Source organism: Leiobunum rupestre, chromosome 11 (genome assembly GCF_980474605.1).
Source record: "Leiobunum rupestre chromosome 11, qqLeiRupe1.1.hap1, whole genome shotgun sequence".
Taxonomy (NCBI): Eukaryota; Metazoa; Arthropoda; class Arachnida; order Opiliones; family Sclerosomatidae; genus Leiobunum; species Leiobunum rupestre.
The window spans coordinates 2,467,135-2,483,613 of record NC_143394.1 but is presented as its reverse complement, the minus strand read 5'-3'; the positions used below and the strand labels follow the sequence as shown (position 1 = coordinate 2,483,613).

General features: G+C 36.8%; 2 protein-coding genes across 2 annotated transcripts in view; one reads left to right on the top strand and one right to left on the bottom strand.

Moving 5' to 3' along the window:
* The window catches only part of LOC149921095 (calcitonin gene-related peptide type 1 receptor-like), a 317,091-nt gene that overhangs the window by 17,086 nt on the left and 283,526 nt on the right, over window positions 1–16,479 (top strand). The window lies entirely within an intron of this gene.
* LOC149921103 (uncharacterized) lies at window positions 8,174–8,803 on the bottom strand. Its single transcript, XM_090163899.1, has 4 exons — window positions 8,657–8,803; window positions 8,468–8,606; window positions 8,308–8,414; window positions 8,174–8,185 (listed from the first exon to the last, which is right to left on the bottom strand). Exons 1-4 carry the CDS (start codon window positions 8,801–8,803, stop codon window positions 8,174–8,176), a joined length of 405 nt encoding a protein of 134 aa, XP_090020025.1.

Here is a 16,479-nt window from a genome sequence, read left to right as displayed (position 1 = left end):
GCCCTTTTCATTCCGAAACTGTTCATTGCGCTTTAAGAAAGGCTAAGAAAATCTCTAAATGGATGTCTCAAAACGAGTAAAGGAAAACCTAGACTTTCTACGTTTCCTAACATCCTGTAATCTAAATCAAAGAAAGACAGCTATTAAATACGCTAGCAAGGAAGCTATACTGGCTCTCGTTGAATGTTGTATAAATGTATTACACGGAACAATTGAACTGTCAGAACGTCATCGTAAGCGGTTAAAGAAACATAGCGCGGTTATACGAAACGTGTCGAAGAAGAACCCTATATCAAAACGACGAAAGATACTGGTACAAAAAGGTGGTTTTCTTCCATTTTTATTAGCGCCACTGCTATCTATCGTTAGCTCAGTCGCCGGAAGTGCAATTAGCCGAGCTATAAACCGATGATGGCTCGAAAAATGCTTCTAGTACCTGAAGATGTAATGGAGAGATTAAAAAACACTCCACCTTCCAAAACAGAAGAAACACCTGAACTTCAAAAAGAGAAGACACTCGATGATGAAATGAAATCTATTCTAGATAATCCAGATTTAAAAGAATCAGAGAAATTAGCATTATACAATCAAACTCTCCAACGACGGTTAACTTACGTACGTAAAGAGCAAATCTCTCCCGTTATTGAAAACTCTGAACGGCCTAAAACCTGGTTCGCGCAAATATCTTATTCTCTACCTGCAACTTATGTTAGTGACGCGATTTCCTTATACCGAGCGACTACGGAAGATCCGAGATATATTAGATGGGCTAACTCAGGAGAGCTTTCTATTCGAGGACAAGTGATTGGAGGATCTAATATAATCGATCTTTTGTATGACGCTGTGAGAAAAACGCCTGGAACAGCGATTGATCCTATAGGAGTTACAGAGTTTTACGAGGGCATTCATAAGTCAAATATTTCAAAACGTTTAATTAAAAATCCTGTAAGATTGACACTGTTAAAAACATTCGCTGTATTTCATACACCACCAAGTAGTTCAATGTTATCATCATCTTCATCTAGTCCTCTAAGATCTTGTATACATACTAAATAAAATATATTAACCTGATAATTTTGTTATCATTTCATAGTATAAGCCTACAATGGAAGGTTGTACAGAAACGGTCTCTTTAGGACTTTTAGCCTATTTATCACAATCATTTTCAAAATCACCGAAAATTATCACAGCTGTATTAATTATCATAGTTATTATAATATTAGAATTATTTAATTTCCTTTTTTGGCGTTACATGCCATTACATCAAAATATTACCCAATATGGAGAAAGAACTTGAGCAGATCTATACTAACCCCGCAGACCCAGGGTCATTCGCTGGAGTTCGAGCGCTCTATAATTCAGCTCGACATAAAGGTTTAAAGGTTTCATTGGAAAAAGTAAAACAATTTCTAATAAAGCAGGATACATATACGCTGCATAAACCTGCTAGAAGACGATTCAAACGAAATCGAACTATTGTTTATGGAATTGACGAACAGTGGCAAGCGGACTTGGCAGATTTTCAGAAGCTGTCTAAATATAATTCAGGATCTCGCTACGTATTATGTATTATCGACATATTTAGCAAATACGCTATGGCTGTAGCGGTTAAAAATAAGAAAGGTGTAACAATTTTAGAAGCGTTACGTAACGTTTTTGAAAAAGGTTGTCAACCGAAAAGAATTCAAAGTGATCATGGAAACGAATTTGTCTGTCAAGAAGTGCAGAGTGAATTACAACGAAGGAACATTAAATTTTTCGCTACCCGATCAGAAATGAAAGCGTCCATTATTGAAAGATTCATTAGAAGTTTTAAATCTCGTTTATATCGCTATTTCACGCAGAATAACACCCTTAAATATATCGACGTTTTAGATGATATTATAAACGCTTATAACAATAGTTATCACAGATCAATTAAATGTAAACCCGCGGAAGTTACTCTAGATAACTCTGCTAAAATATGGAAAAATCTTTACGGTTCGGTAAATTTTTCTCCTCCGTTAACATACGCGTTTGAAATTGGAGATATTTGTAGAATAAGTAGAAATTTATCAATTTTCGATAAGAAATATAACCCGAATTTTACTACAGAATTGTTTAAAATAGCTGAGAGACTACCACGTGACCCACCTGTATATAAGCTGATGGATTTAAATTCTAACCCCATTTTAGGAGTATTCTATCGAGAGGAGGTTCAGATTGTTGGTCGAGATTTAAAAGACTGTTACTTCATAATCGAAAAAGTAATAAAAAAGAGGAAAAAATCGGACGGCCGCGTAGAACTGTATGTCAAGTGGCAAGATTACGACCCTACATTTAATTCTTGGATACAAGAAGTGGATTTAAAATGAGTTTTTACGTAACGCTACCTTCAGATTCCTCGTCATTATATTACCAAGATAATAGCGTTGGTAAATTTCGAACGTATTTAGCTGAACCGTTAAGATTTGAGGAACAGTACGAAGTTGGGTTAGCGGAAATAAGCTATCCTCGGACATGGCATAACGTTCGAAAACCTAATCTATTGGTTATTAAAGACCCCCTCGAATATGATAAAATGACTGATAACCCTCTAGTTAAAGACCCTCTCGAATATGATAAAATAATTGAAGTTCCCGCGGGTTTTTATAAAACTCCGGAAGAACTATTACATGTTATGAACGTCCACAACCAAGAAGAAGAACAAGTTACATTCGCTTATTTAAATTATTCTAATCGAATTAAAGTTAAATTGCAACCGAAAATCAGAGCTGTAATTGGCCCCGATCTATCGATTTTACTAGGTTTTAAGGATAGAAGAGATAATGATTTCACCATTTTAAATTCAATGATAACCCCCTACCCAGTTGATATGAACGCTGGGTTACATTCCTTATTCGTTTATTCTGATCTGGTTGAAAATAGCGTTGTTGGGGATAGTTTAGCACCTCTATTAAGAATCATAAGCGTTGAAGAGAAAGCCGAGTCTAATGGGAAAACAACTACAAAAATATTTTCACAACCTCATTACCTACCAGTCGTGTGTAATAATATTAAGACTATAGAGATTAATATAACAGATGATTTAGGTGAGCCAATACAGTTTCATAGTGGAAAAGCTCACGTTGTTTTACATTTTAAACCCCGTAAAATGTGGACTTCACTATAAACCTTTAATCATTCAGGACACACCTTCATTCTAGCTTAAGAGAGCGAACAGTTAACATCATGAGGTCTGAATATTCACCTTCAAGAACTGATTATGAAAGTTACTATTTAAACCAGGTTGGTTTCGGTGGAATACCTGTATATAGAGGTTTAGCCGTGCAAAGAGGACATGGACTAGGAAATATATTATCTTCAGCGTTTAGATTCGCGGTACCTTTACTGAAGAAAGGCGCTACTTACTTGGGAAAAAAACTTTTAAGTACCGGAGCGAAAGTAGCGACCGATGTTGTTAGCGGAGTCCCAATTAAAACAGCGCTTAAATCGCATTCTATTAACGCTGGAAGGGAAACTTTAGCTTCAGCAGCTGATGAAGCCATGAGACTAACATCTTCAGCTACGGATCATATTAAAAGAATGACGGGTTCCGGAAATAAAAGGAAACGAACTCAGTCGAAAAGCGTCATTTCAACAGCAGGCAGGATAGCGAAAGGACGGTTTCCTAAACGTTCCGATATATTCTCATAATGTCCCTTTTACACCCGCACTCAGTTGAGTGTATAAATTCCGAGCTAGATTTGTTTCAAGTACCTATGACACAATCTTCGATTATTGGTGGAGAATGGGTTGAGTATAATCCAATATCAAATATAGTTGATAACGCATCAATTACATTTTCTATCAACGGTAACTCTGAAACGTATATAGACCTTTCACAAACTTTGCTGCACGTTCGAGTTAAGGTAACTAAAGATAATGGTCAACTACCGCAACCCGCGGTTCCAGGTGTTGCGGGTGGGGCCGCCGGAACTCCAGCCGATAATATCGCCCCCGAGAATTTGTTTCTTCATTCGCTTTTTAGCGACGTCCACGTATTTCTTAATGAAAGATCAGTAACACCTTCCAGTCAAAATTACGCTTATAAAAGTATGATACAAACTTTATTAACGTTCGGAGATTCTGCGAAAAAAAGTTATTTAACGAGTTCACTTTTCTATCGGGATACACCTGGAAAGTTCGATTCATTTTTCGATAACGATGGTTTCTCTAAACGAGCGAGTTTAGCGCAAAAAGGGGCGATTGACTTGTTAGGCGTAGTCCATACTGATTTATGTCAACAAGCACGCTTTTTATTAAATATGGTTGATTTGAAATTTAAATTCGATAAAAATAGAGCAGCTTTTTGCGTTCATTCCGACGTAAAATGTAAAGTGGAGATTTTATCAGCTTCCCTTTATCTGAGGAAAGTTAAAGTGATACCGGAACTATCGCTCGCTCAAGCCAAGGCGCTACAATATGGAACCGCTAAATATCCTGTAACTCGTTCGGAGTGCACCTCATTTTCTATACCCGCTGGTCTTATGGCTAGTGTGCAAGATCATTTATTTACCGGACAAGCACCCAAGAAAGTTGTTATCGGGTTTGTGGAACAAAAAGCGTTTCTAGGAGATTTGAAAAAATCCCCGTACAACTTTCAACATTTCGATTTATCAAGCATTGGATTGTACATTGACGGTAGCAGCGTCCCTCATAAGGCGTTATCTCTAAACTTTGAGGAGAATCAATATATTCAAGCGTATTGCAATCTTTTCATTCAAACTAATCAGTGGAACGTAGATGAAGGGAATCAGATAAGTCGGGAAGATTACCCTAACGGAAATTGTTTATTCGCGTACAATTTAACCTCGGATCTTAATAACAACGCTAATCACTTGCATCTTGTAAAAAACAGTAACCTGAGATTAGAATTAAAATTTGCAAAACCGTTACCGGAGACGATTTCCATTCTAATTTACGCCGAGTTTCAAAATTTGATTGAAATTGATAAAAATCGAACCGTGATTTTCGATTACAGTAATTAATGGATTCGCTACAGATAACTAAAATACTTGAAAAAGATTTAAGTACTAAAAGTATATTTCAAGGCGTGTTCGCGGCTGACAAGCTACCTAAATACGTAAAAATATTCCCTTCTCTATTTATTGTAAATACCGATACGAGTGCTGAACCTGGAGAACACTGGGTTCTAATATATTTTTCTAAATATAAAAATTGTGAATTCATGGATTCCTTTGGAAACCCGCCAGATTATTTTAAATTTAATGACTTTATTGAACGAAACAGTAAAACTGTAACTTTTAATTCTAATCAATTACAGAGTAATTCTAGTAATACGTGTGGAGCATTCTGTATCTATTTTGCTATAAACAGGTGTAAAGGAATAGAAATGTATAACATTGTGTCTAGGTTTAAGAAAGATAAATATGTAAACGATAAAATGATTAAAGAGTTTATATGCAAAATGTATTCAATAAAATAATTTTTTACAATTTATAGCAATAGCAGTTTTTTTTTTATATATACATAAATACAAGCATTCATTATAATTTTTCAATATCTTTATGACCGTGCGCTAATGTACGAACCCCGCAGGGTAGAATGTATCTCTTATCATCATTTGGTGATAAACAAAGTTTTCTAGTATTTATAGTAAATAGTTCATGCTTGAAACTAGCTATACGCATCATCTCGGCTGACATGGTTTCTTGATTAAAAAGACAACGTTCATAGTCTTCGTGGCGGATGACGTTTCTAATAACGTTCATGGCAACGCCCTTACAAACCTTTTTATGGTTTAAAATTGACTCTAAAGATTTCCCCAATCGCAACTCCTTTTCTATCTCTTCAGCGGTCTTAGACTCCCCGTACAATTTAATGGAATAAAGCTTTGGACGAAGTCCTACAAAGCTTTGAATTAACTGCGAATTTGTCTCGTCTTTAAAATAACCGAGAGCTTTTTTATTCTGGTTAGAATGAAGGAAATGCGAAGGTGGATAATCAGAGAAGTCAAAGCGGTTTTTATGAACTTCAAAGTCTTTATAAACATCATCCGTCTTAATGTTGTACGTTAAACTGTCTGTAAATATTTTATATATTAGTACTATTTAAATAAAAAATGCATATTAAATTAAATTACCAGTGTCTGTAAATAATAGTGATGCTTTGTCCCCGTACGTATTTTTTATGAATCCATAATGGAACCGATACATGAGCTCCTTGGATAAATCTAGAATGGTGAATCCGGTAAATATAGGCCGGTTAAGAACAATTTTAGCTCTCTTCTTATGAGCGCCGGCTAACTCTTCATTAAAGATGGTAAAGTGTTCAAACTGCGGGGAACTTGTAACTTTTAACATTCTTTCTGGTTTATGAATCAACTCGAAATTTATATGCTTCCGTAAATTTTCCATTGTTTTTCTAAAGAATTAAATGAAGTAAGGGAAAAAACAGCAATAAATTATTTAAATTGATTTACCCGAAAACAGAGTTAACCATTAGTTTCCAGAAATTCTTTTCAAATGAACTCTTGGATAATTTCCTCTGTTCAGTGTTGAATCTAACATATTTTTCTAACCATTTTCCTTGAGTGAAGGTTAGAGCTCGATGAACCTTGGTTATTTTCAAACCTAATTCTACATAATATTTTAAATTGCGGTAATGTACTATGTATTTCTCTTTATTATTTAAATTAGGAAGAAGTTTTGGTAGACTTTGATTCTCCTTAATATTTAATTTTCCTAAGAGATCTTTGGAGTATGGAGATAGCATATCATATGTAATAACTTTAGATTCCGCCGCTACTGGGAGATCGTTATGTAAGTCATGCAACTCTGGAGGATATTCAAGATCCACCTGCAAAAGAAACAATTCTTTAAAAATATAATTCAATAATTATAACACTTGTTATTTACCTCTAAAATGTATCCGTTTTCAACGTTATTGGGAATACTCAGAATATTTTCACAGAGTGTTTGCAAATCATCCTCCTGAACCCACTGGAAGTCGCCTAGCGGTAGTGGTTCACACATAACAGCACCGTACAAATTATTAGCATCTTCAATTAAGTTAAATTAAGTTAATTAATATAATTAAAATTAAAATAATTAAAATAAAAAAAAAATAAAAAAAATTATTTATTTTTTTAAAAATGTAAATTACCTAAATAGCATATATAACTGCTCTCTTTAGACGAATCATATGTGTCGGCCATATATTTGTTATTCGCTTCAGAATAACGAGTTGAGATCATTGAAACACCGCCTCGAATCCCTAAAAATTCAATGTAAATACAATAATATTTAAAATATCACAAAAGCGTTACCCTTTTCAATAAATAAGTGTTGATCTATATCAAGTATGAGATCGAGGCGAACATCGGTCATCTTCAAAGCTGCTTGCCAGGCTAAACCTGGTGCGGTGTAAGCGTGAGCGGGATCCAATTTATAATGAGTTATAGATAATGTTCTAAAATTTTCAAAAACGTCGGCTAAGAGCAACGCATCGCTTTTCACATAGAGGTCGGTGTATTCCCCTACGAAAACCGAGGTTAAGAGATTTGAAATATTTATACTATAGTAATTTTACCTAATGTTTGAATATTAAACGCTGTCCAAACATTTTGGGCGTGTAAATAATCAGCTTCTAAAATATTTTGATTTTTCAATGAACTGAAAAACGCTTCTCTAGGTGGCAGCATCGTCTCGTCAAATTTCTTTTCATCGTCCATATACTCGTACGGGTAGACCCCCTTCCGCAAAAGCAGTTGAACTTTCTCACTTTCAAAATATTTCTTAACAATCTGGAATTTACTGGCTCCTTCCAAAACGAGATTAGATACTAGAGCATCGAGGCTATCACTTAGAAATCGATAAGAGTCTAAAAACCGAAATCTCCCTAAAAAACAATAAAATTAATGTTAAGGTTAAATTCATAATTAAATATATTTTACCTAGTTTCAGCGAAATATAATTTTCGCTAGTGGAAGGAATACAGTCAAGTGTCTGTTCCTTAAAATGACCAATCTCCTGACATATAAGATGTAAATCGTACCTATGAAGATTTATTATTATTAGGTTTATTTCCTGGTTAATTAACTTAATAAATTAACCTGCTAAGGTTATGAAGGAAAATAGGGATAAATTCTGGAACTTTCTTTTGAAGATTACAGACGTTATGCGTTGGCCCCCTATATTTGCCGCTGAAATGACAATGATCTCGAACAGCGGGCATATTTCCCTGATTTAGCTGCTTCTGACAAATGTAGCAATGCGTAGCAGCTTGAAACTGTTCCTCCTCCTCCGGGGTAATAATCATTGGTACATTTGTCTCGATGAGTTCCATCAACTCCTTCTCTAATTCCAGAATAGACTCCAGAAATCTTCGAGTTGCATCTTGTCCTCGATAGCAATCGGTTCGAACAGGTACACCTATAAGTATCCTATTGTAATATATCTAAAGGGAATTTTGTCAAATAACTTACCGTTAGGCCCAACAAGCACCCACGAATACGCGCAGCTGATGTGCATGTTTACTTTGCTGGTATTTAAATCGGGATCTAGATCACATCCTTGAACTCTCGGTAGGATTGCTTCAAAATCGGCGTAAAATACATACTGCACCTAATAATTTTATTTCATTAAGAGTTAAATTAAATAATTTTTATTTTTACCTTTTCTGTCCACTCATATTTATCAAAATAAAGCGTCTTCTTCTTGGTAGGGAAAACTGTTTTTTGGACGCCGTGGGTGGCGCATTCTTCGATATGCGCATCACGTCGCTGTTCCGCGTTGTTTCCACTGAATCGGTGAAGACACATTCTAATAAAGAAAATAATTAGTAGATTGCACACTAATATATTGGAAACTAAATTACCTGCAGTAATAACTTGTACTTCTGTGTTTTGTTAGATGCTGTAGCAGTTTTCCTAGGTCTCGTATAAGACAGTAATGTCTATTCCCATCGTCAATATCTTTAGTTTCGTCGGTGATGTATAGCAAATCAACCTCCCTTTCCTTACAACACTTGTTGGCGCTTACGTAAAGGGGGAATATGTCTCCCGAAAAGCCGAACACAGATATTGATAAATTATTCATTAATTCAAATTTTTTAAGTTCCGTAGCGTTTAATTTGAAAGGAAAAGATATATCACTGGTATCAAGTTCATTTTCATAAGGTGTATATTTGGAAACACGATTAGCGTTTTGAGTCCGAGGAACTGGGTGAAGTTTAGCGAGAATTGACCAGAGAAAACATTTCTCGTCATTTTCGTTTCTAATATTAAGAATCGCGTGACGTCGAGATAGTTTTTCAGGTAGTTCCATATACGATGACCCTCGCAACGGTTGGTAAGATGCTACATTTAATTCTACATACAGAACACGGTCAATTACCCAACCCGATCCTATCAAAAATATAATGTTTTAGTTCAAAATATAATATAATATAATATATAAATTTTAGTACATACCTGTCGCTTCAAAGTTTTCCGCCGCTGACTGTATTGTTTCAATGCAGTCATTCAGCTGGTCTTCAATTACATCGACCGTTAATGTTGTCTGCATAATGCTCCGGAAATAGGGTCTCACTTCCGCACTTTGTTCCGCACCCCCCAAAGGTCTCATATAAACAGATCTTACGAGTAAGAACCATTTAATTCCACGTTTACTAGCCAGTCTTTCTACTAAAAATTTACGGAAAGCGGCTCGGTAACGTCCGATAAACATAGCCACATCAATATCATAGTCCTCGGCATTGTAACGGATAGACGCTAGCGTATCATTTAGGGCCTGGACCATACTTGGAGATGCTGGTGGTGTTTCATCAAGTATTGGTGAGGCGGGAACAGGTGATGGTGTTGGGCTGTTGGGTAAAGCTGATGCAGATGGTTGGATAGATTCCATTTGAATGTCTTGAAGCAGACTAGGTGATGGTGGACGGGTTGGTGATGGCGAACGTTGCATTGGTGATTGTGTGCGAGACAGGTTCATGGGTTCGGAAGGGCCAGGTGCGTTCAAGTCATGAGTTCGTTGATGGCTCTTGAAATGTTCCAATCTAGCCACATTCTTACCACATACTTCACAGACAAAATTATGTCTATCACCGTGTACTTCTCTAACATGCCGATTTAAGTGGGACTTGGTAGAAAAACTTTTCGCGCATGTAGGGCAAATATGTTGAGCTTTAGGCATCTTGAATATAGCTACAGCAGTTAACCGTGGAATGACCTCCCACAACCTTATACAACCCCTTTTATAGTATATTCAAGTATCATTTGAGAACGATACGTTTCTCATACTTAAAATATTCGTTTGAAATAGTCGTGATATAGATTCAAGTGTCAAGTGTATTTAAGTACTACAATGATATTAAAATGAAGTTTAAAAATATTTCCATTCTACTTTAACAAAAAAAATATTCCATGACGTCAAAACACTCAAATCCACTACAATGATATTAAAATAAAGTTTAAAAATATTTCCATTCTACTTTAACAACGAATATTCAATGACGTCAAAACACTCTTAAATTCAAATTAACCGCGTCCCCCGGGGTAATCTGCGCACGCGCCGCCTAGGTTATCACTTTTTACATCATTTCAACTTATTCCGTACGATAAAACGTGATAAGATATACGTTCAAGTGTCTTTCAAGATAAGCGGAGATAAATGAACAAGTTGGCCTGGACACAATATGTTGATATATGAGAAAACAAATCGTCGCGAGAAATACCCTAAATACATTGACTTTTCGACGATTTAACCCCCATTTCACCCCTTAAATCCCGGACCCCGATCCCGAACCTGACCCCGACCCCGGGATCGATGCCACACCCTCACTTTCCTTCTACTAGGGAAAACTAAATGACGTCATATTGCTACTCTTCTTACCCTACTCCGAAATTCCCGAACGAGAGAAAAGTATTCACCTATTCTGGCAAGAAAAAGAATTGTCTGCTCTATCGAAAATGTATCTGCTTCCGTAATGGTCTGCTTTTACTGGCGAATTTTCTTTGTTTTTTTCCCCCACCAAAATGGCATCACCTTCCTCAGGATTTATCCAATGTTCGCACCCTCTCGCGGTCGCTCTAGACCATGCTCTGTTAATTGATAAAATATATATTGTTGAATTTCAACATGGCCCAAGATACGTTCGACTATGCGCCGAGAAACTCGTTTTGGTACAAATGTTCACCCGCGTGAATAGGCCATAAATGGCTTTCGCTCCTCTTATTTCTCTTAAGCTCGCGTTTAAAGCGCTTGAATCAAGTAGTCAAATGGAAAACTTTCTCCATAACTATTTTGGCAAGGGGTGTGTCAAAATTCTAAGAAGGAATTCTTATCTTTAGAAGAGTTGTTCTTGAGAATTTTTCTCTCCGTGAGAACTCACTAAAAAGCGTCAAATGTAAAAAGATTCTTCTTAAGATGGCGGCTCATGTAAATCTCACGAACTTTGTAAACTAAGCCCTGGTCAATAAATATTATTTTACCCAATTTCACGACAATATGTAATGGTAGAAAACATTTTATTTATAATTTATAAGGAAGATTTCAATGAAAATAAGCTTACCATTCTGTATTCTCTGAAATTCATTTTCGTTCACAAAATATCATACTGATTATTTTCTTAAGCATCAAGTGAACTGACTATTATATTAGCTGCCATTTTTATTTAAAATTACCACCCCTTTTGGACCAAGTGAGAATGCTCAGAGGCATTTTCATTCTTCTCAAGAGAGCTCGTGGGAAGAGATGTCGTCACTTCCTGTGAGAAGGACCGTCAAAATTTTTAGAAATGAGAAACCTCACTATCAACGTAAGAATTCTTAGAATTTTGACGCACACAAGCCTTGAATGACCAAACTTTTTAAAAAAAATTCTGCTATTTGCTAATATTTAAATTTTACTTATAGACCTATCTAGAAGTGGTTTCTATTTGCGAGTCAGATCAGTAAATCCAAAAGAGCCTTTGAACCGATTTTTAAAGGGTGAAACTGCCAAAATAAGTAGCCGAGAAGAGAAGAAGAACAGGTGCACCGAATGCAATTACGCCACCAACAATAAAAGTAGTTTCATTCGCTACAGTAGAAGACACAGCGGCGAAAAACCCTTTAAATGTAATCAATGTAGTTACACATGTGCACGGAAGGGTAATTTGATGATGCACCAACAATCGCATTCGGGGGAAAAACCTTTTAAATGTAATCAGTGTAGTTACGCATGCGCACGTAAGGGTAATTTGATGATGCACCAAAAATCGCATTCGGGGGAAAAACCTTTTAAATGTAATCAGTGTAGTTACGCATGCGCACGTAAGGGTGATTTCTTGAGACACCAAACAACGCATTCGGGGGAAAAACCTTTTAAATGTAATCAGTGTAGTTACGCATGCGCACGTCAGGGTAATTTGATGATGCACCAAAAATCGCATTCGGGGGGAAAACCTTTTAAATGTAATCAGTGTAGTTACGCATGCGCACGTCAGGGTAATTTGATGATGCACCAAAAATCGCATTCGGGGGAAAAACCTTTTAAATGTAATCAGTGTAGTTACGCATGCGCACGTAAGGGTGATTTCTTGAGACACCAAACAACGCATTCGGGGGAAAAACCTTTTAAATGTAATCAGTGTAGTTACGCATGCGCACGTCAGGGTAATTTGATGATGCACCAAAAATCGCATTCGGGGGAAAAACCTTTTAAATGCAATCAGTGTAGTTACGCATGCGCACGTAAGGGTAATTTGATGATGCACCAAAAATCGCATTCGGGGTAAAAACCTTATAAATGTAATCAGTGTAATTACGCATGCGCACGTCAGGGTAATTTGATGATGCACCAAAAATCGCATTCGGGGGAAAAACCTTTTAAATGAATCAGTGTAGTTACGCATGCGCACGTAAGGGTGATTTCTTGAGACACCAAACAACGCATTCCGGGGAAAAACCTTTTAAATGTAATCAGTGTAGTTATGTATGCGCACGTAAGGGTAATTTGATGATGCACCAAAAATTGCATTCGGGGGAAAAACCTTTCAAATGTAATCAGTGTAGTTACGCATGCGCACATACAAGTAATTTGATGATGCACCAAAAATCGCATTCGGGGGAAAAACCTTTTAAATGAAATCAGTGTAGTTACGCATGCGCACGTAAGGGTAATTTAATGATGCACCAAAAATCGCATTCGGGGGAAAAACCTTTTAAATGTAATCAGTGTAGTTACGCATGCGCACGTAAGGGTGATTTCTTGAGACACCAAACAACGCATTCGGGGGAAAAACCTTATAAATGTAATCAGTGTAGTTACGCATGCGCACGTCAGGGTAATTTGATGATGCACCAAAAATCGCATTCGGGGGAAAAACCTTTTAAATGTAATCAGTGTAGTTACGCATGCGCACGTCAGGGTAATTTGATGATGCACCAAAAATCGCATTCGGGGGAAAAACCTTTTAAATGTAATCAGTGTAGTTACGCATGCGCACGTCAGGGTAATTTGATGATGCACCAAAAATCGCATTCGGGGGAAAAACCTTTTAAATGTAATCAGTGTAGTTACGCATGCGCACGTAAGGGTGATTTCTTGAGACACCAAACAACGCATTCGGAGGAAAAACCTTTTAAATGTAATCAGTGTAGTTACGTATGCGCACGTAAGGGTAATTTGATGATGCACCAAAAATTGCATTCGGGGGAAAAACCTTTCAAATGTAATCAGTGTAGTTACGCATGCGCACATAAAAGTAATTTGATGATGCACCAAAAATCGCATTCGGGGGAAAAACCTTTTAAATGTAATCAGTGTAGTTACGCATGCGCACGTAAGGGTAATTTGATGATGCACCAAAAATCGGATTCGGGGGAAAAACCTTATAAATGTAATCAGTGTAGTTACGCATGCGCACGTCAGGGTAATTTGATGATGCACCAAAAATCGCATTCGGGGGAAAAACCTTTTAAATGTAATCAGTGTAGTTACGCATGCGCACGTAAGGGTAATTTGATGATGCACCAAAAATTGCATTCGGAGGAAAAACCATTTCAATGTAATCAGTGCCGTTTCCAATCCAAATATAAGACCAATTTAGTTAAGCACGAACAAGCACGTCACGCTCAGGGGACAAAGGCCCTTAAATTCCAAAGTTTCAAGAAGATTTTCGTTTGGAAACAAAACCCCCAAGCTCACCTTCTAATTCACAGTATTCCCCGAAACCAAAGTGGCTCTTCCACAACTGATAACCGAGAACAAGTACACCAAACACCGTCACAACCACACTTATTTGACAACATTCGTCGTCAGACGGTAGTTAAATCTTGTTCGGTGCAACTACAACGCATGACGATTGCTCAAATTAAATCTTTGACCGTAAAAACCGATCCTGTTGAAACTGACACGGATACCACTGAGTACCTAAGCATTAAGAGAGAAATGGATTTCAGCTTCGAATACCAACGATGTCAACTCTTTCAAAAAAGAGCCCATTTGGGACTACGTGGATGCAGTACCGATTGCGGCAGTCGTCAAACGAGAAGATCTGGAATATGGACAATAAAGAGGCAGTCTGAAAGAACCAAGACCTTCTTATCAAATTCTAGTTCGGTACCAAAAAGACAATTTCATATCTTACTTTTCCAAGCGACTCGTCTGAAATGTCTTGTAACACGGCTTTTTCAGTGAATTTTTATAAGCATAGCACATAGTTTGTGTCGTTAACCAATGCCTTGGAAAAAGCTTCCTTCATATTTTGCCACTTGTAACTTAATTTTATTTTCAACTAATTAAAAGGTATTTTTAAAGATTTATCCTCGTTTAAAACAATTCCTGTCATAGTAGACGAAATTTCGTAATGATACTACCGCCCTCTGGAGATGCGTTTCCGAGTCATTATTCAACAGACGAATGTTTTGTCTCCCGAGATTGGCAAATTATCAGCGCTACAAAACCCTAGGCTGTAGACGGTGCATTATTGTGCTAGGAGTGTTTACCGTTTACTCAGCAATAAATCTAGGGGATTAGCCACAGTGGCGTAGCAAGAGGGGGTAATAGTTAGTGTAGGGAGCTGTTGGCTCGTTGGCATGCAGGGCTTGCCACCACCCTCATACGCTTGATGACTTAGACCCTAAGGTGGTGCCTTGGGTATTAGCCTAGCTGATTTATTATTAATTGGCCGAAAAAATTATAACTAAATTTTTGTTTCTGGTGATGGTTTTGGCTGCGGTCGTATAACTTGGAACAGTAACATTGCCATAGTTAAATTCACCTTTCTCACCTTTAACTATAAATGACTGCACCTCTTTCCGGTTTGGAGGCGCTGGGTATGAAAACCTCTCAGAGGTGCGATACCCGTTTGGGTCGTCGGGGGCCTGTAACTTTGGACCCTTGATTTCTTGGCAACCGCTGATGCCACAGATATAAATGATACGTCGATTCATGAGGTATGAAATTTTATATCGATAGCGTTGTCCATTGGTGCCTTTGGGGCCCATAATTTTGGTCGATGTGGAACTAATATTTCGGTTGTGTCGACTTGTAAACTCAGCGTTAATCCGTTAGAATTCCGAAAGGAATTTAAAAGTGACCGCCATCTTATTGTTTTAGGGTCTTTCACTATTAAAGGCTGAAACAGTTTTGATCTAAGTAAATGTATAGAGCGAGTCATTGCCTATCGAACGGTGTATTATACGAAATGGTATAATAGAGCCACCCCACAACCTTTTTTCCAGAGCTGGCAAACTAGACATTTCAATCTTAAAGTTGGAAAACTTAGAATTTATATATTTCGAAGTATTATGATGTTTGCTTTGTTATTTAAAGAAACTTTAATTCGTTCAAATATATTTAAAACGATATAATATAAAATCCCAATGTATATATAGCTCTATTCAATCCTGACTAAATTCCCAACGCTGTTTATTATTTAATTTCTATTGACAAAGTAGTGCCATCGTTGAAATGATTTTTGGTCGTATATGCGATCACTAACAAGGAGACTACCCGAGGTGTTACACACCGATTTTGTTCAAACTCGGGGGATTGGTAGACCTTCATGTAACTTGAAAAATCCTAAAAGGATTTTATTAAATTCGCAACGGTTTTGCCATAGCAACGAAATTTTTTTACAACATAAAATAAAATGGGTTTTGACCGATTTCCCTGTGAAAAAAAAATTAAAAAAAAATTGATCCAAATGTGACCAATTTTGATTTTTTCGTCAATTTTTATAATTTTTTTTTTATAATTTTGGTATTTTTTTTTTTTCAATTTTGTAAAATGTTTGGAATCGTTAAAAATCATGTTATTTTCAAAGGGAAAATTTACATTTTAAGTTGTCAAAAACATTTTTCGTTGCCATGGCAAAACCGTTGCCCATTGAATAAAATCCCTTTAGGATTTTTCAAGTTACATGAATGCCCCGAGTTTGAACAAAATCGGTGTGTAACACCTCGGGTAGTCTCCTTGTAAGTCTAGCCTATTAGATAGTAGATATTAGGCC

Bases quoted from the DNA above. Each gene is read 5' to 3' on its own strand.
- LOC149921103 (XM_090163899.1), bottom strand. From the start codon at position 8,803: ATGTGTCTTCACCGATTCAGTGGAAACAACGCGGAACAGCGACGTGAT. The intron at 8,607-8,656 runs GTAAAAATAAAA...TAAAATTATTAG, and splicing joins AATATGAGTGGACAGAAAAG to GTGCAGTATGTATTTTACGC. The intron at 8,415-8,467 runs GTAAGTTATTTG...GGATACTTATAG, and splicing joins GGTGCTTGTTGGGCCTAACG to GTGTACCTGTTCGAACCGAT.